General features: G+C 41.0%; 1 protein-coding gene across 3 annotated transcripts in view; it reads left to right on the plus strand.

Annotated features, from left to right (window-relative positions):
* The window catches only part of LOC135210727 (nucleoporin SEH1-like), a 98927-nt gene that overhangs the window by 45141 nt on the left and 28400 nt on the right, over positions 1-25386 (plus strand). The window contains exons 3-7 of one of the 3 annotated variants that reach the window (XM_064243539.1): positions 5272-5411; positions 13836-13948; positions 14308-14541; positions 16286-16446; positions 16910-18393. In XM_064243539.1, the coding sequence (XP_064099609.1) occupies positions 5272-5411; positions 13836-13948; positions 14308-14541; positions 16286-16446; positions 16910-17100 (839 nt within the window). In that variant the 3' untranslated portion in view covers positions 17101-18393. Of the gene's footprint in view, positions 1-5271; positions 5412-13835; positions 13949-14307; positions 14542-16285; positions 16447-16909; positions 18394-22607; positions 22767-25386 lie in introns of those variants that run through there. The other 2 variants (XM_064243541.1, XM_064243540.1) reach the window with 2 other exon arrangements.

The raw sequence follows: 25386 nt of genomic DNA on the forward strand, positions 1-25386 counted from the left end.
AAACGTTTTCTCCTGACGATACGTTTTCCCAGACTCTGAGAGGCCATCGCCGCAAGGCGATGGCTGCTCCTACTCTTCTCCAACTGCTAGTTCCACTGGGAAGGCGAGCGAGTATCCATTTCCTCCCCCATTCCCTCTCTCCTTACGGCTACGAGGGAAAGGGGAGGGATCCTACAGAGATTTCTCTGTAGGATTCCACGTTGGGGACTGCGCTACCTGGGGGGACCTTCGGGTCCTACCTGACGTAAGCCCCGGTCGTTGAGGAGGGATCCTGCCCCATTCTCGATTTCTACGGGAATCGAGAGGACCACCAGCCGATATCGTTTGACGAATTTGGTGGGGGTTTCGCAGACTGCTTAGAATTCTACGGAATTTCTAGCGCATTCAGAGTGTTAGAGTTTCTTACGATCCCCAAACACTTAGGCGAGACCACGGTCCAAAGTGAGCGAGACGAGAATCCCCGATATGTTACACGATAATCGGGAACCTCGCCTATGCTCGAATTCCTGGAATTTCTAGCATTAGGAAGAAGACTGCTGCTGAAAGAAGACTATCTCACAGTAGGCGACCAACCTGGAATAGAGAAGAACGGACGGGAATATCCAGTTTGGCTTGAACTATCGTCTTAGTATTCTGTTCACCATTGAAGCTTTCCTTCGAGGAAGACTTCTTCACTCTCTTTGATAGAGACCGAAGGTGGTCGATCTCCAATCCTTATTTTGTTTTCTTGAAGGAAAGAATTTAGGATGGAGATCGTTGTTCAGAATCCTACAAATATACTACGTATATTAACCTCGCGACATGATTCTGCTAAGCAGTTGAATGGTCCGAGGGGTAGGCGCATATCCTGGTTATTCTACGGATTGCGACTTAGACGAAAAGTATTCTAATTGAACTGCAACTCGGGTTGCCTGCAACCTCCCAGGAGTTTCCAGTTTCAATTTTATATACTTATGGTGTTGTCACAACAACACCATTTAAGCTTTTATATTTACCGAAATTCGTTTCGCATAAATATAATTGCTCGAGCATATCTTTTTATGCTCGGTGGTTCTAGCCGAACGCATTCCTTCGTGGAAAGGATTACTTGGCAACTCAGGATGACGAGTCAGCGACAGCTACTGCGTATTGAATTGCCCGAGGCATTTCAGTACCAGCTGCCGCTTTGAGATGGACTGTTGGTTATGTCTTTCTCACCTGCTTTGATTGAATACCAACCGTATCTCTGCCCAACAATCACGGACTTAAGTCTCTGATTAACGGGGATTCTCGCATACATGAATGACCATCTACTGCTGTGACGCTAGTATTCATCGTCTTCAGTATTGCGAGAATTTTAAACAGAGATATCTTTTCGACTCTCATCTTTCTGTTTACCGCACGGTAACAGAATTCTGTAATAGTCTCTTGCTGCATCGTATATCGATAATGCGAATGATTTTTGCGGAATCTGAGTTTGTCCTCAAAATATCTTTTATTCGGAGGTGTGCAATTGTTCATTGTTCACCCCGGATTAGCAGATGTATTGAAAGACATCGCCTACTCCCACACCTGCCAGCTCTACTTCCAAATGTTCAGCCCATGAGAAGCAGTTCTTCAGGCGGCTCTCCCCTGTGTTTCATTACTGAAAAACGCCCCGCTTTCATTGCACAACGGACAGCAATGAAATGGCGGTTAGCGTTTTCAGTCATTTGTAAGCACAGGTTTAGAATCTTGAGATTCCTTCTCTCGATTCAGCTAGAAGACGTAGGTTGCATTCATTGCCTACCTTCGTCTTCAACGTCACATAGTGTTGTTTCTCCTTAAGCTGAGATTCAACGTCTATGAGATTTTCTTGCCATCAGGGACCTCGGTCTTTTGAAGGCAATTGACTTTTCGCCTTTTGAGCTTATGCATTAAGAGAATCATCGCCGCGCCGTCCGGCATCGGTGACTAACAAATATTTTATTTGTTTGGTCTCTCAGCATAACTCTTTAAAGGGCGCAAGGTCACGTGACTTACCCGGATGCTTGGACAACTTGCCTCTACTGATTCCGAACCAGTCAGTCGGCAGCTGTCAGAGCGCCCGAGTCAGTTACGAACTATGCTGTGGACTTAGTTCGGTTGTTCCAGAGCAATCATTACTTCGTCTTAATAGCTTGTCAGTATGAGTACTGTACATAACCAAAGTCGAGAAGAGGGATAGGTCATATGACTATCCCCTTCTTTTCGTCTTAGGTAACTGCATGACTTCTCTCGAGAAGTCAAGCACAAAGGGATGGGGATTTGTGACGCTCGATTTCGTACCGATCTTCGTAGCGAAGACTCAGAACCCTTCGGTAACTGACGATTGGTTCGAGTCCTTCACAATACCCTCCCTAATGGACTTCACCGCCTCCGATACGAAGGCTATGCTGCTTTGTCCTGTGAAGGCGCGACGGAGCTGTCTGAAGAAACTCGACACCCAGGATGAGTGTGGACGCCTCTTCATCATTCTCTCGCGTTCCGCAAGAACTTCTCCGTGGTGCAGGTAATGAAGGCAGGTGCCTGGTCCAACCGGACCGCATGCACCTCCTTCTACCTTCGGGATATTGCCCACAGTTCCTTGGATCTTTTTCCTTGGGAACCGTGGTGGTTGCTCAACACGTTGTGTAGTTAACCCAGACCCTCACAGGCTGAACAGCATCGAGTCCTGGTGTGACCGTAAGAATGGATGAGGAATGAGAGTGTGACTGGCTCCTCTTCCCATCTTTTTCTTTTTTGACCTCTACCTCTGGGTTAGAGGGACACGGTCGTCACCCTGCTGGGTAAGGACGAGATGCAGGTGAGCTACTCAATAGAGCACCATCCTATCCCTTTCAGTAGGGATAGGAGTAAATATCCACCACTTCCTCCAACAAGGGGGAGGAAGTGGATGCCAATTTGAGACAAACCCATCATTTTATGATTGTCTCTTGCAAACAGGAACAAGTTCTTGCTTGCTGGTACGAAGAGATACGCTTGCCTCTCTCTTAGTACTTGGCCCAGAGGTCTGACCATTGATCCTGCGGTGCACACCCCGATCAATCGGACAGAGGTTTGGATCCCTCCCTTGCTCTTACGACCAGGGAGGCACTCCAGAGTTGGACGAACACCAGTCTGTTCACCAAAAAGACTCAGATTCCTCCCACCAAGAAGTGAGTCTTCCTATTGTTAAAGGACCGAGGGTTTGTATTACGTATCGGAACAAATGACAATTTGTCGAAAATTGCATTTTTCCTAACTATACAAACCTGAGGTCCCTTACATATAGTCCCACCTCATGCCACCCCTCACTCTGCAACTTTTTGCATGGGCCTAAAGCAAAAGTGATTCTTCACCTCTCGGGCGCGCGGCGCGCGCACGATCGGACAAGCAGTTAACTACCGTTCTCCCCTTGTTCGAAGCTTACGACCGTCCCAGCTGCCGCTAGTTACCTTCCTATTGTTAAAGGACCTCAGGTTTGTATAGTTAGGAAAAATGCAATTTTCGACAAATTGTCATATTTCCTTCTTTTCCTGAGGGAAAAGTCACATCTCTCTGTACCAACAATTAAAGGATACAGAAGTATGCTTTCGTCAGTCTTTAGAAACAGGGGCTTAGACTTGACGAATAATAAAGATTTGCACGATCTCATCCGCTCCTTTGAAACGTCCAAGTCAGTAGAGCCTAGGATTCCGAGCTGGAACTTAGATGTGGTTCTGAAATTTCTATCCTCGGAAAAGTTCGAACCACCTCATACGGCTTCATTCCGTGATATCACTAGAAAGTGTATATTTCTTCTATCTCTGGCTACGGCTAAAAGGGTCAGCGAGTTGCACGCCCTTGAGTCACGAGTTGGTTTCAAAGAAGATTCTGCGATTTGTTCATTCCAGACTTTTTCTTGCCAAAAACGAGAACCCTTCGAATCCCTGGCCTAGGAGTTTCGAGGTAAAAGGACTTACTAGCCTAGTAGGCAGAGAAATAGAAAGATCACTTTGTCCAGTTAGAGCACTGAAATTCTATCTGGACAGAAAGAAGCGGTTGGGAGGCTCACAACATGGTCTATGGTGCTCGGTGAAAGACCCCAAGAGACCTATGTCTAAAAATGCTTTGGCCTTCTTTGTTAGAAGTGTAATTACCGAGGCTCATGAGAACTGCCCAGATGACTCTTTTAATCTATTAAGAGTAAGAGCTCATGAGGTAAGGGCAATCGCGACATCAATTGCGTTCCAGAGAAATATGTCACTTAAAAATATTTTGGACGCAACCTATTGGAGATGCAACTCAGTATTTGCATCTCATTATTTAAAAGATGTGCGAGTAACGTATGAGAAATGTTTTTCTTTAGGTCCGTTTGTGTCAGCACAGACGGTTCTGGGTAAAGGAGAGAGAGCACCGATCCTTAAATATGTGTACGTAACCCTCTTGTCGGATGTGTTCTCGTGTTTCCTGTGCATGGGAGTGTCAGATGTCGCACTGGCGGCCTTCACTTCGCTTCATTAGGAAATCGAGTGACAGCTGACTATTAGAGGGGTACAAAATTTTTATTTTGATTTTGTATGTATGAGTTTCGAGTTTGTGGTTGTTTGCTAAGAGTTTGGGGATGACTCTTAGCAATCTTAGAACTAACACGGGTTAGGATCGGGTGATCGGGATCGGTTGTGTGCTCCTTAAAGAAGGCGTGTTGTCATATAAGCGGATTAGCACCCCTTGACAAACGCCAGTTAGGCTCTGCCGAGTAAGTGGATAAGACCCCATCGACAGACCAGCAAGAACTCTTGGCCACAGATCACTATCTCGCTAAGGCTCTTGAGATGAAGCAGACTCCTGGGCAGTAGCCACGAAGTCTTCCATCTAATAAGGTAGGAACAGGTTTATTTATACCTACAACATATGTTGTTTACCTGTTTAGTCAGTTAGTTAGCTGTCTCTTGCCCTCCACCAAAGGGTGTCAATCAGCTATGTATATATCTGACAGGTAAGTTGAATGTATGAAAATGATATTGTTATGATACAATAAAGTTTCATACATACTTACCTGGCAGATATATACGATTGAAGACCCACCCAGCCTCCCCGCAGGAGACAGGTGGAAGAGGGAATCTGATTAGAAAACAGGAATAGTTCCTAGTCCTGCTACCCAGAGCAGGGCGGTAGATCACCTGACCTACCTGTAGCGAGTGCCGCGAAATTTGAATTTCTGTCGGGGACGACGGAGTCGATAGCTATGTATATATCTGCCAGGTAAGTATGTATGAAACTTTATTGTATCATAACAATATCATATTTCAGTAACTGATTCTGGTCATAACGTGCATAGCACTTGGATTAAGCGAGCGGGTCTAGTGGATTCTCGTACTTCAGTCACTGATGTGAAATTCGCTCCTAAACTTCAGGGGCTTCAATTGGCTACATGCTCTGCAGATGGCTATGTAAGTTTTTATTTTATTGCTTTATAAGTCATGGGCAGAGTTTATTATTATAAATGGCATTGCTGTATTTATAGTTGTAATTTTTTTAAAAGAGGGCTGTTATACAGGGTACTGAATACTTGTGCACAGTATCTATTAAGAAAAAAATTGACTATTAGTTCTCAGAAAAATGTTAAGGAGTCTGCATGAGGAAAGATGACATAGAATTAAGTATGAGCAGCCACCTAATATCCATAAGCAAACCTGTAAAATTCATAAGCCCAATTTTTGCTAGTATTCTCAGTTTGAAAGCTCATATTTCAATATTAAAACGCAGGGATCCACCTAGATGTTATTGTATAAGGCACATTTTTACCAAATAGAAAGGGTTAGCTGTCAAGATCTAAGTAAGATTTTATGAGTAGAGGGGAAACTAAGTTCCCATCTGTCCTTCTTTGAAAAAGTAAATATTATTATGTATGGGTCCCAAAAACTATTGCTAATAGTGTGTAGGGTTTTAGTTCAAGGTCTGTTCTCTGGAAAAGTTATTGTACATCTTATATGTCAACTTCTCCTTTCCTAATATAGTGTTTTGATAGAATTGATTATCTTATATGCTGTTACGAATATAAAGACTACACCTTCGCAAAAAATGTCTACTGTGTTGGAATTAAGTTGCAGGTTAAGTGGTTTGTGGAATGTTGAAACTGGTAATAACAAATTAAATCAAATTTAATCTACTGTAGAGTTCTGAAAGCATTAATACAAAAAGGATGTCATGGTGGTATGGTGTCTGGGTATTGGGCACACCTGTTTTTGTTCATGGTCATCCCTTGTAACCCAATTCCTGTTTTAAGAGATGCTGTTTTTGGTAAAATATTTGTGAATACCCAAATTTCAATCAATACATGCATAATGACTAGAATTTAGCACAAATCCCATAAGTAAATTTTTCCGTGATCTCCCAAATTTTCAGTCTGATTTTATAAAACTTATATGCCACCCCTGTGGTAGTTAGAAATTAAAATGTGGGTTCTAGTTAAACAGTCATCTACAAACAAGCATAAGTACTTTCAAATTTAGTTTGTCTGATGTGAAATGAGAACTGTACACCAGCTTGGATGTGACTATAGCAAGGGAAGACACACCCAATAAAGAGGAGTAATTAAAAAAAGGCCTGTATCCCTTTTGTACAAAATTACTTTTGATTACCCTGTGAAATATATTGTCTTTTTGGGAATATGAGAATGTTAGTATCATTTTTATTACTCATGGCAAAGCTCCAGAAAATACCAAATACATGGTTTTTATGTCTGCAGGAAAAATCATTTTCATACAATCAACTTACCTGTCAGATATATACATAGCTAAGACTCCGTCGTCCCCGACAGAAATTCAAATTTCGCACCACTCGCTACAGGTAGGTCAGGTGATCTACCGGCCTGCCCTGGGCGGCAGGACTAGGAACCATTCCCGTTTTCTACTCATATATTTTCTGTCTCCGGTGGTATCAACATCGTTGCTGCCACCTCCTGACTGGAATTCGCTTTTCTAGACAATTGATCATCTTTTTGTGGACTTTTGGTGACGTACCTGGATCGTTGTTTTGGCATTCGCTACTGTGGACTGGATTTGGACTTGCTTTTGATTTTTCTTCAAGAATGTCTGATTCAAGTGGTTGTGTGAGAGTGTGTGTGAATGTAGGCTGCAAGGTGAGGATACCGAAGGCTTCGGTTGATCCTCACACTGTATGTCGCAAATGTAGAGGTTTTGATTGTTCTATTTTTAACACCTGTCATGAGTGTGAGAGGTTGAATGTTGAGGAATGGAAGACTCTAACTTCTTACTTGAAGAAGTTAGAAAGGGATAGAGTCAGAAGGGCTGCATCTAAGATTGCGGGTAGTAGTACAAGGCCTATTGAGCCTTTTAATGATTCTAACTCTTCCCTGAACTATGCATTTGATTCTAATTCTGTATCAGGGCCCTCACTGGCTTTACATTCAGATTCGGCCTCGGAAATTGCTGAGCTGAAAGCTACTCTTCACAGGATGAAATCCAAAATGGCTGCCATGAAAGGTAAGGATTGTGAAAGTGACTATTATAGTGAAGTGAGTGTCCCCAGTGTTGTGGAGGGGGCGTCTGACCGTCTCTGCGACGGTCTCAGGCCTAGACCTCTTCCAAGCTCCCAAGCCCAGAGGAGAAGGAAAGTCGAAAGCCGTACGGAGGTTGTGGAGAATTCCCCCCGGTCAGGCGTCCCTTCAGCAGGCTCTGTAAATAGACAGACTGCTCAGGACCGCTATAGGAAAAGCGTCCTCAGAGAGTGCTTCTCTTCGTCCGCTTCTCCCTCTCCTAAACGAGGGTGGAAGGATTCGGACTTGTCCAGGCCCCTGAAAAGGCACTGGAAAGATCCTGTGTTGGATTCTAGCCCCGAACGCTTTTCGGAAGAAGCGCCTCCTTCGATCAAGAAGGCTAAGAGGGTTTTGACGTCCCATGGTTTGGACAAAACTCCTTCGAGATCTCCCTCTCCCGTTCAAGAAGACGCCGGAGAGGCTTCCAAGAGGATCATTTTGGCTGTGCAAGAACAGTTATCCGCCTTGGTAGGAGTCCTTTCGAAGGATCCCCCTCGTAAGAAAGACGTGAGGCTTCCTGTCAAGAAGTCTCGTCTTCCTTCTCCCGCCAGGAGTGAGGCTCCTGTGGGACGTGAGGCGTTTGAGATCTACTCAGATAGAGACTCTTTGGACGATTTTGAATCGCCAGACAAGCGCGAGGCGCCAGTCAAGCGCGAAGTTTCCTACAGACGAGAAGCGTCTGATAGGATTAAAGCGCCAGACAAGCGAGAAACGCTTTACAGGCGTGAGGTTTTTTCCAGACGTGATACGTCTGCCAGACCAGCAGCGTCAGCCGAGCGCGAGGATTCAGCCAGGCGCGAGGCGCCAGACAAGCATCATCCATACAAGGATATGGCACCAGAAAGGCGCGAGGCGTCAGTCAGGCGCGAGACTTTACAGAGGCGCGAGGCATCAGTCAGGCGCGAGGCGCCAGCCAAGCGCGAGGAGTCAGCCAGGCGCGAGGCGCCAGCCAGGCGCGAGGCGCCAGCCAGGCGTGAGGCGCCAGCCAGGCGCGAGGAGCCAGCCAAGCGCGAGGAGCCAGCCAAGCAGAGGAGCGCTATACACTCTCTTAGCCCCTCTCCTATTAGGAGTTTGTCTCCCGTAGAGAGAGTTATTGGGCAGGAAGACCCGGAACGGGAAGTGACTTCTCCTTCTGATCCGATTTTGGAAGAGGACTCAGAAGACGAGACTCATGGCAGAGAAGGGCTGTCTAACTACAAAGTTTTGACAGCTCTCCTCCTCCAGGAATACGGAGATGCATTGATCCCTGCCGCTCCTCCTTCGCCTCGTTCACTTTTTTCATGCTCTAAGACGCCGAAGTCGTCAGCTTTCTTGAAAATGAGACCGACGATTTCTATGAAGAGAGCTCTTCAGTCGCTGGATAGCTGGATGCTAACCAAGAAGGAGCTAGTCAGGACGGTGTTTTGCATGCCTCCCGCTAGACTTACGGGCAAGAGAGGTATTTGGTACCAGACTGGGGAGAATATGGGACTCACTCTCCCAGCTTCGGCTGAAGCTGACTTTTCCAGTCTGGTAGATGCATCCAGGAGACATAGCCTTCATACTGCGAAGATTACTTGGGGTCTTTCAGAGTTGGATCATCTCCTCAAGGGACTTTTTCACATTTTAGAAGTCTTCAACTTCCTAGATTGGTCCCTTGGGGTGATGTCCAAGAAGGCTCATGCCTCGGAAGGACTCGATCCGGACGTACTCCTTGCAATTTTGTCCTGTATTGACAAGGCGGTACAGGATGGCTCAGGGGAAGTTTCTTCCTTATTTGGAGCAGGTCTCTTGAAGAAGAGATCTGTATTTAGCGCTTTCTTGACAAAAGCGGTATCCCATTCGCAAAGGGCAGCCTTGTTATTCGCTCCCAGGTCTGACTTTCTGTTCCCTTCACAGTTGGTGAGGGACATTTCCCGTTCTCTGACGGAGAAAGCAACACAGGATCTTCTCCTGCAATCTTCCAGGAAGAAGAGACCAGTGATGGTGGGAGACAAGAAAGGTGTGTCTACGCCTGTTCGGCCCTTTCGAGGAGGCCCTCCCGCTAGAGTTTTGCCGCTAAAAGAAAGGCGACATGGAGAAGAGAGGTAGAGCCTCTTTCCGTCCCTTTAAAAGGGGAAAGTGAAGTGACGCTCCTCCAAACACCAGTAGGTGCCAGGCTCCGGGGATTTGCGGAAGCCTGGACTCTCATAGATACAGACGCTTGGTCTATGTCTGTTCTTCAGAAGGGATACCTCATTCCTTTCCTGGACAATCCTCCCCTGACGTCAACTCCGCGGGAATTGTCCGCCAATTACAAGGACCCTGTGTTGAAAGATACTCTTCAACAAATGGTGGATCAGATGTGGGACAAGAGAGCTATAGAGCTAGTGCTGGATCAAAGCTCCCCAGGGTTTTACAATCGTCTTTTCTTGGTTGCGAAAGCCTCGGGGGGCTGGAGACCAGTTTCTGGATGTCAGCGCTCTGAACAAGTTTGTTCAGAAACAGAAGTTCTCCATGGAGACCTCTGCATCAGTCCTTGCGGCTCTTCGCCAAGGGGATTGGATGGTGTCTCTGGATCTCCAGGATGCCTATTTTCACGTCCCGTTCCATCCTTCGTCGAAGAAGTACCTCCGTTTCATGACGGGGGGAAGGATCTTCCAATTCAGAGCCTTGTGTTTCGGCCTGTCTACGGCGCCTCAGGTTTTCACGAGCCTTATGAAAAATGTGGCGAGATGGCTTCACCTGAAAGGAATCAGTATATCTCTGTACCTAGACGACTGGCTCATCAGAGCAAAGTCAGAGAAACAGTGTTTGGAGGACCTGACTGTGACACTAAACCTGATAAAGACCTTAGGATTACTCGTGAACCTCGAGAAGTCCCAACTGATCCCCAGCCAGAACTTGTCTATCTTGGGGATTCAGATGGATTCTCGGGGTTTTCGAGTATTTCCTTCTCAAGAGAGACTAACGAGAGGTTTAGAAAAAGTCTCTCTCTTCCTAAGGAAGGAACGTACTTCGGCGAGGGAATGGTTGAGCCTATTAGGGACTCTTTCCTCGCTCGAACAGTTCTTTCCTCTAGGAAGACTTCATCTCCGTCCGCTTCAGTTCTTCCTCAGAAGATCTTGGAACATGAAGACAGGGCTTCTCTCGGACAATTTTCCCATTCCAGTTTCTGATGTGAAACGCCATTTAGAATGGTGGTTACTCCCACTGAAGGAAAACAAGGGTACTTCCCTAGAAACACAGAACCCAAACCTTGTATTGTTTTCCGACGCGTCGGAAAAAGGTTGGGGAGCAACCTTGGGAAAGAGAGAGGTGTCAGGCACTTGGAATGCTCTTCAAGTGTCCTGGCACATAAACTGCAAAGAGCTGTTTGCCGTACACCTAGCCCTAAAGAGCTTCGAACCTTTAGTGAGGAACAAGATAGTACAGTGAATGCGGACAATACAACCGCCCTTGCATACATTCGAAAGCAAGGAGGTACTCACTCGTATGCCCTGTACGAGCTCGCGAGAGACCTGCTGTTGTGGACATCGCAAAGGAACATCTCTCTGTTGACGAGGTTTGTTCAGGGAGTAAGGAACGTGAGAGCAGACAGGCTGAGCAGGAGGAACCAGGTCCTTCATACCGAATGGACCCTCCACTCAGAAGTTTGCCGGAATCTCTGGTCTCTTTGGGGGACTCCTCATGTCGACCTCTTTGCCACGTTCCTCTCAAAAAGACTGGAAGTCGTCTGTTCAGTAGTAGAAGACCCCAGAGCTCTAACAGTAGACGCCTTCCTGCTAGATTGGTCTCATGTAGACGTTTACGCATTTCCCCCATTCAAGATTCTGGGGCAAGTGCTCAGGAAGTTTGTGACTTCAAAGGGGACAAGAATGACTCTGATAGCCCCTTTTGGCCAGCTCAAGAGTGGTTCCCAGAGGTGCTGGAGTGGATGGTAGACTTCCCCAGATCCCTTCCACAAAGGAAGGATCTTCTCAGACAACCACACTTCGAGAGGTTTCATCAAAACCTCCCCGCTCTCGCTCTGACTGCCTTTCGACTATCGAAAGACTTGTCAGAGCGAGAGGCTTTTCTAGCAAAGCAGCAAGCTCGATCGCTAGAGCCCGGAGAACTTCCACTATCCGTGTTTACCAATCGAAGTGGGAAGTTTTTAGAAGGTGGTGTAAGTCGAAGAAGTTGTCCTCCTCCAGTACCTCTGTAACAGAAATCGCTGATTTTCTGTTATTTTTGAGAGAAGAATCGCGTCTCTCCGTAGCCACGATAAAGGGCTATAGGAGTATGCTATCGGCCGTCTTTAGGAATAGAGGCCTAGATTTGGGAAACGATAAAGATCTACATGATCTGATTAGATCTTTTGAGACCAAGAAGTCTAACATTACTTCTCCCCCTAACTGGAATCTAGACGTGGTGCTTAAGTTCTTGTCATCAGAGAGATTTGAACCCCTGCACTTGGCCTCGTTTCGTGACATAACGAGAAAATGTTTATTTCTTTTGTCACTGGCGACGGCGAAAAGAGTTAGTGAGCTGCACGCCCTTAGTGATAAAGTGGGTTTCAATCTAGATTCAGCCATCTGTTCCTTCAAAGAATTATTCTTGGCGAAGAATGAAAATCCTTCGAATCCCTGGCCGAGAAAACTTCGAAGTAAAAGGCTTATCGGGTCTCGTCGGCAGGGAACCGGAGAGGTCTCTTTGCCCAGTAAGGGCGTTAAAGTTTTACATACAGAAAAAGAAACAGTTGGGAGGTTCTAGACAAGGTCTTTGGTGCTCGGTGAAGGATCCATCAAGACCTATGTCTAAGAATGCTTTAGCCTTTTTTGTCAGGAACGTCATTACGGACGCTCATAAGGCTTGCACGGATGATTCTTTCAAACTCCTGAGAGTAAGAGCTCATGAAGTGAGAGCAGTAGCTACGTCTCTCTCTTTTCAGAGAAATATGTCACTTAAGAATAGGTTCGTGTGACCTATGAAAAATGTTTTTCTTTAGGTCCTTTTGTGTCTGCGGGCACAATCCTGGGTACAGGAGCTAACACCAATCTTTAATTACTACATAAGTCTAATAGATATGTTCTAGACTTTCTGCTGAACAAGTGCAGATGCCGCACAGGCGGCCAGTCACTTCCGTTCAGTAAGGAACTCTTGTGATATCTTTTATTAGATGAGTATCATAAATTTTTTTTTTTTGAAAAAATTATTGTGTGCGTGTGCAATTTGGTTTGAGTTACGGTTGTTGCGAAGAGTTTGGGGATAACTCGGAGCAATTTTTAATACTAACAAGGTGGTTAGGATCAGGTGGTCGGGATTGGTTGTGTGCTCCTTAATAAGGTGTGTTGTCATATAAGTGGATCAGCACCCATTGACAAAGTCCTTTCAGGCTCTGCCGAGTAAGTGGATAAGACCCCTTCGGCAGACCCACAAGAATTCTTGGCCATAGATCACATATCTCGCTAAAGTTTCTTGAGGTGATGCAGACTACGGGGCAAACACCCACGAAGTCTACCACCTATCAGGTAGGAACCAAGGTTTTTTATTTATACCTACAACATATGTTGTTTACCTGTCTATTCCAGAAGTAGCTGTCTCTTACCCTCCACCGAAGGGTGCCAATCAGCTATGTATATATCTGACAGGTAAGTTGATTGTATGAAAATGATATTGTTATAATACAATAAAGTTTCATACATACTTACCTGGCAGATATATACATAGCTAAGACTCCGTCGTCCCCGACAGAAATTCAAATTTCGCGCCACTCGCTACAGGTAGGTCAGGTGATCTACCGGCCTGCCCTGGGCGGCAGGACTAGGAACCATTCCCGTTTTCTACTCATATATTTTCTCTTCCCCCTGTCTCCTTGCGGGGAGGCTGGGTGGGCCCTAATCGTATATATCTGCCAGGTAAGTATGTATGAAACTTTATTGTATTATAACTATATCATTTTCCTTGTGTTCCTATTTTTTCCCTAATAACATAATCCTAGTTCCCGTGCTTCCCAAAATATTTTCAATGAAAATCTGCTTCAGGTATTTTCTAAGGAGAGAGAGAGAGAGAGGTTTTTAGGTAGGTGGAACTTCTATAAGTAACGATTAGGGAGCTTAAAAAATTTATGCCTTTACATTTTAGGCAACAAATGAAATCATATGACAGCAGGTTTTTGTGGAGCATTTTAGATATTTTCCTTGTCACTGCAGCCCTGGTCCTAAACATGATGTGTGACTGTCATGAAAGTTTCCTTGCATTAATGTTATGGATAATTATGGTAAAATATGCCTCTCAAGTTTTTTAAATAAATGCCAAGTTTGTATATTTAGGGGTAGTAATATATCTTGACCTTATATTCTTCAATTATTAACAGGTACGCATATATGAAGCCCCTGATGTTATGAATTTGAATCAGTGGTCATTACAGCATGAAATACACTGCAAAATGCCTTGCTCCTGCATTTCATGGAATCCATCACCCTCTCGGTAGTATACATTCAGAATTTTTATTTTTCATTGAATAGATACATTTTTGTAAATATGCTGTATATATATATATATATATATATATATATATATATATATATATATATATATATATATATATATATATATATATATATATATATATATATATATATATGTATATATATTGAATATTAAATAACTAATGTGGTATAGTTTTAGTTTTTTAATTGACATGAGTGCTCTGGCTTAAGAAGTTTTAAATTTCCTCATGAGTTCTGTGTTTCCCAAAATTGTCATTTTACAATTGCCATAACTGCTGCAACTCATCTTCAGTAGTTTTTATATTTTAAATGCTAACATGCTGGACTTCTTTTTAGGCTTCATTCACCGCTAATTGCAGTAGGAAGTGATGATCCAAATCCTTCCTCAGGTGGGAAAGCTTTTATTTATGAGTTTTCGGCAAATACACGCAAATGGACCCGGGTAGAGACCTTAGTAGGTATCACAGAGCCTGTTCATGATATTGCCTTTGCACCAAACCTTGGTCGCTCATACCACCTTCTAGGCATTGCTACTAAGGATGTGAGAATCATCGCTCTTAAACCAAACAAGTAATGTATTACGTATTTTTATGATATATTATTATAAACTAATTGAAGACCTTTTGAGTCACATTTCTAGACTTAGTGCTTGTCTTAAAGGATTATTCTGTAATTGGGAGGTGCCTAAGTGAAAGTTATCATAGTTAGAAAGCTGCTGTTTTAATAATTTGTATTAAGTGTTTTAACTGGATGAGTTAAAATCCCCTTCAGATTGCGATGACACCATACAAATTTCATCCTTTGATTTAATTGATATATGTTCATCATCAAAAATTATAAAAAATTGTATTTTAAATATTTTAATGAGGGATGGCATTTAGGTGTCAGGAAATGGTGTAGCTCCATATCCTCGTGAAGTAGGGCCGGTTTAAAAGTAGAATTATCTCTAAAATTAATAGAATGTTATAAAAACATTTCCCTGGTCCTTTCCCTTACAACTTCTGTATGCAGTAATCATAAGAAATTTCAATGTGTGTTGTTAGAAAGTAAATTTACCACTTTACTTAGTTCATGGTGCTTTTTGAATATTATAATAGTAAACAAATTTCTTTTCTCAATATGCTTCAATGCATTCTGCATTATAGTTTTCAAAAGATCAAAGCCAGCTTTTATATGATAAATATATTTACAGTAAGTGATAAAAGAAAATTATCCCCAAGTCAATAAGTGAGAAGCCAGAACTTGGGGATGTTTAGCAGAGATATGTTTTGGAACATGAATGATTGGATAAAGGAAAATTGAAGATTTATCTATGACATAAATTCCCTAATTTATTTGACATTAAATGTTTGGTATGTGGGTTACAGAAGAAATATTCATGGGACAGATAAGTTTGATTAGCTTGAAGACAAGATAAAATTCCTTCAATTTGGCACTTCTTTTTTTTTTTTTTTTTTTTTTTTTTTTTTTTTTTTTTTTTTGGTAATGAAAAATGTCACGGTCTGATTTGGGTTTGTTTCTTTATTTCATTTGGCTGCTGATTCCTCTACAATCTGCTATGTATGAAAGGATATCCTGTAAAAACTGACAGCAATGACTAGTACATTCAATTAATCTAGCCATCATAGTTGCAGCCTTGGTCTTTGTTTCACTTAATGCCCACAGGAGCATGGATCCAGTGTATTTCAGCACTTCATCTTTCCCACCATTATCCCTACCTTAAGAGGTTGGTTGCCTTCTATCCAAGGCATCATCCTCCACCAAACCTCTTCTATCCATATCTTCCTTCACTTTATCTCGTCATCTAATTCTCTGTCTTCCTCTAGATCTTCTTCCTCTTAACAGGTTCCTTCCAACCCCTCTTCACTCTCTCCTTGTCATGCATCCTCAACACATGCCCATACCATCTCAATCGTGACTCTCTTATCACCTCTGTAATCTGTAATCTTTACTAAGCCTGTCGTCTTTCTTCTTCTTTCATAATTTTCCAATTTCTCAAGCATCGATATTCCCTTAATTCACCTTAGCATTCTCATCTCTGTTCTCTTAAGCTTTAATTCCTAACAATTAATACAAGAACCAAGACGTTTTGAGAAAATTCAGAAGTAATGTGCCTGGGTGTAAGTTTCTACAAAATTCTAGCAGTACCACAAAATTAGAAAGTGCTTTTCAATGGAATAATTTTTAAGACAAAAGTAATGCAATACAATGCACTACCTTCACTGTATCTTACTCAAAAGAAAATAATTAAGAAACAGTTGTTATGTATAGCCATACTGTACTATTCAATAAGAAAAAAACCGTGCCATTTCAGACAAGAAAGCCTGCAAAATCAGAGTAGTTTGTCTAGCTTCGAGGTTAGATTGGCAGGCAGGTTTGATGACCATGGATCAACAGTTTGGAGAGTGTGTTGGAACATGACTGGTACGATCCTTGCTTCATCAGGGGATGATGGTTGTGTGCGTCTTTGGAAAGGTAATATGTACATAGTATATGGATTTTTTTGTGTAAATTATTAAGATTGAGACAGTTTCCTTCTGAAGGAATAGTTTAGCAAATCAGGACAAGCAAAACTTCAAAATGTACATGATTTGGTAGTTTTGCATTTAGAAGAGCAAGTGTCTAATTCTTCCATTTTGTATAAAAAGTATGAAATGAAATTGGATTGTTAGTTGAGAAATTTTTGCATCTAAAGACCTTCTGTCTTTTGGATCTTCATATTTCATTGAAGATTAAAAAAATTTCTGAATGCTAATGATAATACTAGTAATTAATGCTCTAAAGCCACACTGCTGACAGCTTTAAAATCAGAGGCATTGTAATTCCTTTACACACTTTAAAGTTGTGTTCTGAACCCTTTTATCATTCACAGCATTTTAAAACACTTCAAAGTACAAATATGGTAAACATACTTTGTAATTATGCAATATCTTTCCAGCCAACTACCTTGATATATGGCGTTGCATTTCAACTCTGAGAGGTGAGAGTGTGGTCAACATAGCAGACAGTGGAGCATCAGGCAATGTTTCTCAGCAGACAGGAGGAACAACTTCTGCAACTGGTTACCACACAGCAAGATACTTCAAATTGGCACCAACTGCTCATCCTTCTCATGTACCTTGGCACTAGAAGTTGTAATATTTCAGAGATGATAACTTATGTAAATGCCACTTTTCTACTACATTAATTCTTGTTTTCTTTAGTAATTATTTTAAGAAAAGATGCGCTCACATTTTATTTGTAAAGAATATGATTTAATCATTTTAAAGTCCTGTGTATTTTATAACTTTTAAGGTTGATTTTTTAAGTTACATTTCTCGTAAGTTTTGTAAAGATGTCTATAAGATTTGTTATACTGATTGAAATGTAAGAATTCCTACTGAAAAATATTTTAACAATTTTGCATTTTATTCCCCTTGAAGCTTTCTTTCGAGCATTGTGCTAGAATTTTCTTTTCTTGATGCAGAATATAGTGGCGGCTTGTCATGACATAAATGTAAGTAATGAAGTCATTTGAGTTGGGGTATAAATATTTGACAAGGTTTAATGATAACCTCTGGTTATAGCTGTCATTTCACTAAATTCATATCTTATGCTTCCGGGAAGTTAGATATTGTACATAAAGTTACCATACCTGCATTTGTGCCTTGGGTCATTTGAGTTTGGGTAAGAATATTTGATAATGTTGAATGATAACCTCTGGTTACAGTTGTGATCTCACTAAATTCATATCTCACGTTTGTATGGAGTTAGATATTACTTTTAACGTTTATTATATCTGCAGTTATGCCTTGGGTATTTTGTTCTGCCATAGAAATAACATTTTGCAAAGATGCCAGCAGCCTCTGGAATCCATGTTATACATGCTTAGTGTCATCATCTCAAATGCCATGTGACACAAAAGGCTTCTGAAATTCTGCCTCTCTTAACTTTCCTGTACTTTATTTTCCACAAATCTCCAGCCTCAAGTGGTATACTTGACTTATGAATGAGTATGGGGCTTTTGGTGTGCACAGGAGCCAAGCTGACATAATCACATACAATTCTACCACGGCTGTTGCAAAGGACATGGTCAAGCAACCCTCATAATTTCCTCTGGTATCATTTCTCACTCTGTCCTGCCATCTTACTCCTAATATGTTGAAAGCTTTAATCTCAAAGTGACAAAATCCTTTAGATGTTCATTTTCTTTCTTGTTATTTCATCCCTTTCTGTATACTCTGTCCTCATTACCTTTGGTTTTCTTAGATATCTCTTGAGTCCCATCTCTAGATACATGATGCCAGGGGTGCAGCGCTGCCGGAGCTCACCAAAGCGCTGCTCCAGCACCTCAACAATCGGATGGTGTGATGTGAGAAAAGGAAAGAGGGTGAGAGGACCCTTTGTGGAAATTATTGTGAAACTTCTCACCGCTGATATTTGGTAAGCACTGTTCTAATTTCTTAAATTGAAGAAATAAATTATTTTCTTTTTCATTTGATTATATGATTACAATTAGTGAATGCAAACATGAAATGTGACATAAAAACATTATAGGAAATGGCAGACATTTGTCAGGCCTTAAAGAGCTCCGGCACCTATATAATTGGCACTTCACCCCTGTATGATGTATTCTATTAAGCAGGCTTTTGAATCTTGTGTTTTGCTGATTAAAACAGCATCATCTGCATACATATTCTGAGTCTAGGTTTCGGTCATTATTCTAAATCTTGACAATTCTTTCATTATAAGATCTAAGGGATGGGAAAACGACATTTCTTGAAGTAGTCCACGACCATTTACTGTAGTATTAATGATAATATAAATAATAGGTAGCACTTGGGTATTTAGTGCAAATTCACTTGACATAGCTGTATCAACTTTCCATGTACTTCGTTCATGGATAACTTCAGTTAGCTTTACATATCATATATGGCTGGTCTGTTTTAACTGCTGCTCCAATGTGTTCTAAGACAGTCCCTGAGTTTGCACGTGCTTAAACACCACAGTCCTTTGAATTCCCATGTGCTGGCCGACTGGATGTAGGAAAAGTTCCTAAATGTTCGACAATATAGGGCTGAATTGCCGATTTCGGATTCAGGCACCTTGCATTATTTATTTATTCATTTATTTATCAAAACCGTTAATAATTAGGTGGGCAATAAATTAACTAAAGATTTGGGCCAGTCAAAAATTGTTTTGTCTGTTAATACACAGTAAACAAGTTTACAATTATAAAACAAACATATCTAGGACCGTTTCGGTCATTTCTGGGAGCGTTTCGTTCTTTTCGGTAAATAGTGAGACCCCTTACAGTGCCTCTTAACAGAGTTCAACTTTAAACAATTTCCTGGGGAAGCACAGAGCGGCCCCCCCACTAAACAGGCTCGCCACCCACCCCATTGTTCGCCCCCCCCCCCACAACTTTTTGGAACCTGTTACGCCCCTGCTCTAGACAGTTTTGTTGTGCAACAGGGATCCAGTAACTCAAGCTGGTCCTAGCCAGTAAAAAAACGAGGAGGGGAAGTAACCTCAGATAGTGCCGGTAAAAACAAAGAGAAGTACAGCTCCAGATAGGTCCTCGATACCTGATGTCCTTCTGGAGGGAGATTCCCCTTCCAAACAACCACCTCTCCTCTTCCCTCCCCCCTCCTCTTCCCTCTCCCCTCCTCTCTTGTCTTCCATTCGCTAACAGGTGTTTTCCATAAAGGTAAGAGTGATGTTCATTTATTCATTTCATTAGTCAATTATATTTTTTTCTGTATGTAAAACTGTGTTTATTCCCCATAAAATGTATTTAAAAAAATATTTTTGGGGGTCTGGAACGCGTCAATTGCATTTAAATGGTTCCCTATGGAAGTTATTGTTTCGGTTTTCGTACGTTGCGGGTTTCGTGGGAGGTTCTGGAACGATTATGTACGAAAACCGTGGTTCTTGACAAAAAATTATTAGACATGTCATACCCCGCACAAATCTCTGATCAGGAACAACGTTAGAAAATTTAATGCTAATACTGTTGCAAGCGGTTTTGCAGAGGTCTCGTCTAGTGAGGATTCCAATGGTATCTAGAAGTATTGGTGTAGAATATATTTTTATAAAAAACTATAAACATTTATAAGAAGCAATACTAAAAGGCCATCAACTATCTTCAGTAGTTTCTACAGATTAAAACACAAGAGTACACGTGACACATCCCCTAGAGGGTTATTGCCTTCACTCCACTTCACGCGGTATGCTGTAGCATTACTTAAGGTTCTTTGCAGCATCCTTCTACCCACTTAATGACCTCAAAGTCCCAGTGCTTGGCCTTTGGCCTAAATTCGAGAAACAATTCGATTCAACGAATATGCACAGAAACAAATTGATGACAATTTTTGTCATATTGAATGTTAAATTTACAAGGGTTAAATGAAATAAACCATCACCGGATCTGAAGCAATAATTTTGGTTCCAAGGGGAGAAACAGGGAAGAATTTTGTGTGGCGTAACATAATAATCTTATAAGAAGAAGAAAACCCATCAACAAAACTTGATAAAAGCCTGTCATCTGATGCAAAGAGCAATGGGTAACAATGAAGCCTAATAACCAACAGCTGGATTACATTTGGAGGTATGGGGAAAGAAATAAAGGGAGATAAGCGTTCTTGAGTTGCTTAGGGCAAAGAGGTGGGTCGACGGCATCTTGTCAGATAAAAGCATCTGCACGATGGCGGAAATTATTACTGCGCGTGCCGCAGTGGTAAATCCGTTTACATTTGTCTGGTGGTGAGTAGGGGAGCCATAATGGCATTAACGTGTGGACTTGAGGGAGTTGTTCAAGTGCTTCTGCGGATAAGCTGAAAAAAAAAAAAAATACTTGACAGTCTTCTCTTGCCCAGAAGCGGCAAGTCGCCAGCTAAGGGCTTCCTCCTCCTCCTCCACCATCTTCCTTAGGTACGTGTGTGGTACCCGACACTCGACAGTTGCATCACTCCTGCTTGTTACCCGTGCTGACGCCATGCACTGTTTACTTCATTTCTTCCTCCACTACTTTTTTCTTACTGCTTTCCCGTAAGAGGCAAAATTGTGTAGTATACTAGGTCTTCTAGTTATGGTGGCTGTTTACAGCCTTACTGCAATACATAACGATCGTGCCCTCTTCCTATGTTGCATCCTTTGCTATGGTTTTCCTTTTAGATTTCATTTCTTATTTTACATTACCTTCTCTTCAAGAAATCCAAATCCTGTCTTACTTGACAGATCGCAATGACATGTAACTCTCTTACCTGTTGTTTAAAGCTAAATTTATTTGTGATCATATGCGCATGCCAATGAACCTTGTGGCATTATGCACTGTTACAGTTATTTATTAAATTTGTATAAAATATTAATGCTTCAAGTTTGCAGTGATGAAAATAAAACAAAATAAATATCGAGATCGGGTTATCCAGTAAGTGCTCAAAAGTGTCATTATCGGTTTAACTATTTTCAGGGAGTTTTGTTAAAACACTAACACTGGCTGATACACCAGGCCCATACCTAGAGTTTTTTTATGGGTGAGGGGTCGTTTTTCCTAAAACTGGACCTTTTCTTCTACAAATGTCATTGCACATATAGGTATATACAAGATGAAATACTTGAAAATGTTATTTTAGTTATATTGAGAAGATAAACTGAGTATGCGGTCTATGCCCTTCTATAAGATTAGATGTTATTCAAAGTATTGACTGGTTAACAGATTTTTACTTATAATGTTGAAAGTTTGCACTGAAATTCAAGAATATTTCTTCAGTTTTATTGATTGATTAATTTATTATGTTGTTGTTATATACTTTGACTTAACAGACAAAAAAAAAAAACTATAATTATTTATTACTTTGTAAGTAGGGCTACAGTTCAAAGAAAAATTTAGTCCAAAAAATATGGACCGGCCCCCACCCTCGGTTCGGGCCTGTACACTAATATTTTCAATTTAATTGCAGAGGAATTCTGAGGTGCATTAACTTGAATGAGGAAAATTCTGAGGTGCATTAACTTGAATGAGGAAAATAGTTGATCTGTAACAGATGTACTACCTGTTACCTAAGTGCAAAGGAATTCACACTTCAACTTGACCAAGATCCCAAGAAGCACAGGATTCACTCGGCTGTTACAAAAATCAACAAGCCATCTAAAATGGCTTTGTATGCCTATTAAATTTATGGCAAAAATACATGCAAGCATTTACCTATCAGATTATCATCGACCCAATGTAAAGCATAACAACAAGCGCTTATCAATGAATGATATGGAGTATTTAGTTAGTCTTGTCTGGAAGCCTACATCATAATTTATAGTAGCATGCGAATCTATGAAAGAAACATTACGAAAATGTCTGTGATTACTGTATGGACAATGGTAATAAACTAGGATACTTTTTTTTTCTTTTTTCATCTGTCCATCCGCCTGTCGTGTTTTCGCATGGTAACACTGCGTCCCGGGTTAAATAGTTACGCTGGTTAAGTTTTAGGTAAATAAAAGGAGATCTGGGTGTACATTTGCAACTGAAAAGTGTTTTAATAATTTACTGTATGCGAATTGCACCGTTAATATTCGGAATAGGATATATTATTTAAAGCCCGGGACGCAGTGTTACCATGCGCAAACCACAGGCGGATGGACAGATGGAAAAAAAACAGAGTATAGGTCCATGACACGGCGGCCTAAAGTTCCTATATTTTTTTTAACTGTGGTGTAAACAGTCGTGTAACTTTCAGATTCAGCTATTTCGTCGAAAGATGTCCTCTACAAATTTTAGTGCAGACGAGCAAGACTAACACCAATTATGCCGAGGAAAGGTAATACTTACGTTATTTAGAAATACTAATTTACCGGTCTTAACTGATGACAACTTCATTAACTCCTAATGGTTGAGATTAGGCTATTCATGTATGGGTCAGCCTATGTTTTTGGCGAAGGTTGTCACCATCAACCATTTGCGGTTAGCCAGTAAACTAGAGTAAGGTTGGTGAGGTTAGGTTAGGTATAGGCGATAGGTAAGGCTTACGCAAGGTTAGTATTTAGGTAGAGGAAAAAGCAGCTTCCTTCTTAATTCGATGAGTGACAATTAAAGCCAATGTTTTATCGTTTTGCCAATACTTTATATACCCAAGTATTACTTATTGTATATATAAGACAATATCCTTTCGAACTCGCAAAACTGTTCGAACTTGTTCCATGAATTAGGCGTTAGTAGTACTCATGGAACTATAAATGATTATAGTTCCATGAAAGCTGTATCATGGGAAAACTGTGCTGGGATTGACTGAAAATGTTTAGGTATTAAACATAAGTTTATAGTAACTCAAAAGTTTGGTTTTGTCAAACATATACAGTATGTAGTAAGCAATATTTCTTGTAGACAAGCAATAAAGTTACATTAGGCCAAAAATATCTTGCTAGTTTACAGTAAACGGTATTACAGTGCTTTGCATATTGTTGGAAAAATTAACTCGTATTTTCGAGGCCATAGCGAACGAAGTTCACGTACGAGCAGGTGAATCGCAAAAGCTATGTAAGAAAACGATTTTGATTTGAAGAATTGACCCAACTGATAATACCATAGGTTGTTTACAAAGCTGAATCTTATGCTGAACTTTGAATGCAAATTGTCAATCTAAGCCAATATCATTATATTTGCTTTTACCGATTACTGAAGCGTTTTTACGTTATTCTGCTGAAAGAAATAATTGAATTAAGTTTTTTATTAATTTTTTTTTTATTTTGAAAGATTACAGTGAAGCTATTTATTCACGTTATAATGGAAATACGTTGTTTGATGACTTGTTCTCAGAGGCAGTTTTTTGTTGGTGTTTTATTTATTAATTTATTTATTTTTGTTCTTATGGAAGGCATGCTCTTAAAAATTCTTGACTACCTATATGTTTTAGGGGTTGGGATGGTAAATTATCCGATGTGGCTGATTGCAGCAAAGATGTAGAAAGAAGTATTATTATTATTATTATTATTATTATTATTATTATGTGTCCATTTTGGCAAGTCCATATTGGTGAGGTTGCCCATAACCGTTTCCGTAGTATTCTGAGACACTAACACCCATTACATATATTTCAATGGGCGCCTCACATTTCATGCTTCTTAGATATGAAAGACCGGCCGTTCCAACACTCCCGCCGTTAGCCAGCACTTTTCGGGCTATGTTTTCTTCCTGCCATAGCTTCCCATTATACCCTTCAGCTACGTGTCATCTTTCATTCTCTTCTTACGACCAATTTGATTTCCAAACCATGTCAAAACACACTGATCTACCTCACCTAGTCCTTTTAGCACCTCTTATACTTGTAGGCCTAGGCTACATCTTTTATTCTTTTAGCTTAAGTTACTTACCGCACATCTACTTCGCAAATAAGGAGCTGCGCTTTCTCTCTCTCTCTCTCTCTCTCTCTCTCTCTCTCTCTCTCTCTCTCTCTCTCTCTCTCTCTTATGAGAAGCATAGAAAAGTTAGAACGGTTGGTTAGAATTCTGGCATTCGAGGTTTTTGATTGTTTCAGAGATCCTTTTCTGTCGACAGTGGGAGTCTTTTAAAGGGAAATCCCATTTAATACTAGTACTACTACTACTACTATTGCATCTATAGGTATATACAAGATGAAATACTTGAAAATGTTATTTTAGTTATATTAAGAAGAAAAACTGGGTATGCGATCTATGCCCTTCTACCCGATTACATGTTATTCAAAGTACTGGCTTTGGTTAACAGATTTTTACTTATAATGTTGAAAGTTTACATTGAAATTCAAGAATATTTCTTCAGTTTTTACTGATTGTTAACGATAACATGCATATGACTTTATTTGTTATTATATACTTTGATTTAACAAAAAAACAATAATTATTTATTACTTTGTAAGTACAGTTCAGTGAAAAGGATAGTACAGAAATATGGGCTTCCAGATTTTTTTTTTCTTTTTTTTTGGGTGGGGGTTCGACACCCATACCCCCCGGCGTTCGGGCCTGAAGAAGAAGAGGCAAGAACTGGAAAATACAGCAGAGCAGGTCTCGGAGAACGCAGTATTGCAAAAGTGTACTCTGCTCTCTTCGTTCTTAATCTTCAGGAAGCGACGCCCACCGTTCAAGCTTTTTCTATGTATCTTATAGTCGAGAGAGAGAGAGAGAGAGAGTTTAGTTATTAATACTTTTTTGTATCAATCGCTTCCTGCTTCTGGTGTCCAGCTGGGAGAGGGTGAAGCCCGTATAATCCTCCCGTCTTCTGTATGTGACAAGTAGGGTGGGTGGGTGGTCGGGTCGGAGATGGGGAGTAGGCAGTTATCATTTGAGACTAATAAGCATAGAATTATTGTTGGGTGCATCGTGGAGAACAATATTATTTGTTTTTAGAACAGACATAAAATAACGAAAATGGTAAAATTATTAAAAAAAAGAAAGAAAATACGGGAC

This window comes from Macrobrachium nipponense, chromosome 4 (assembly GCF_015104395.2).
Source record: "Macrobrachium nipponense isolate FS-2020 chromosome 4, ASM1510439v2, whole genome shotgun sequence".
Taxonomy (NCBI): Eukaryota; Metazoa; Arthropoda; class Malacostraca; order Decapoda; family Palaemonidae; genus Macrobrachium; species Macrobrachium nipponense.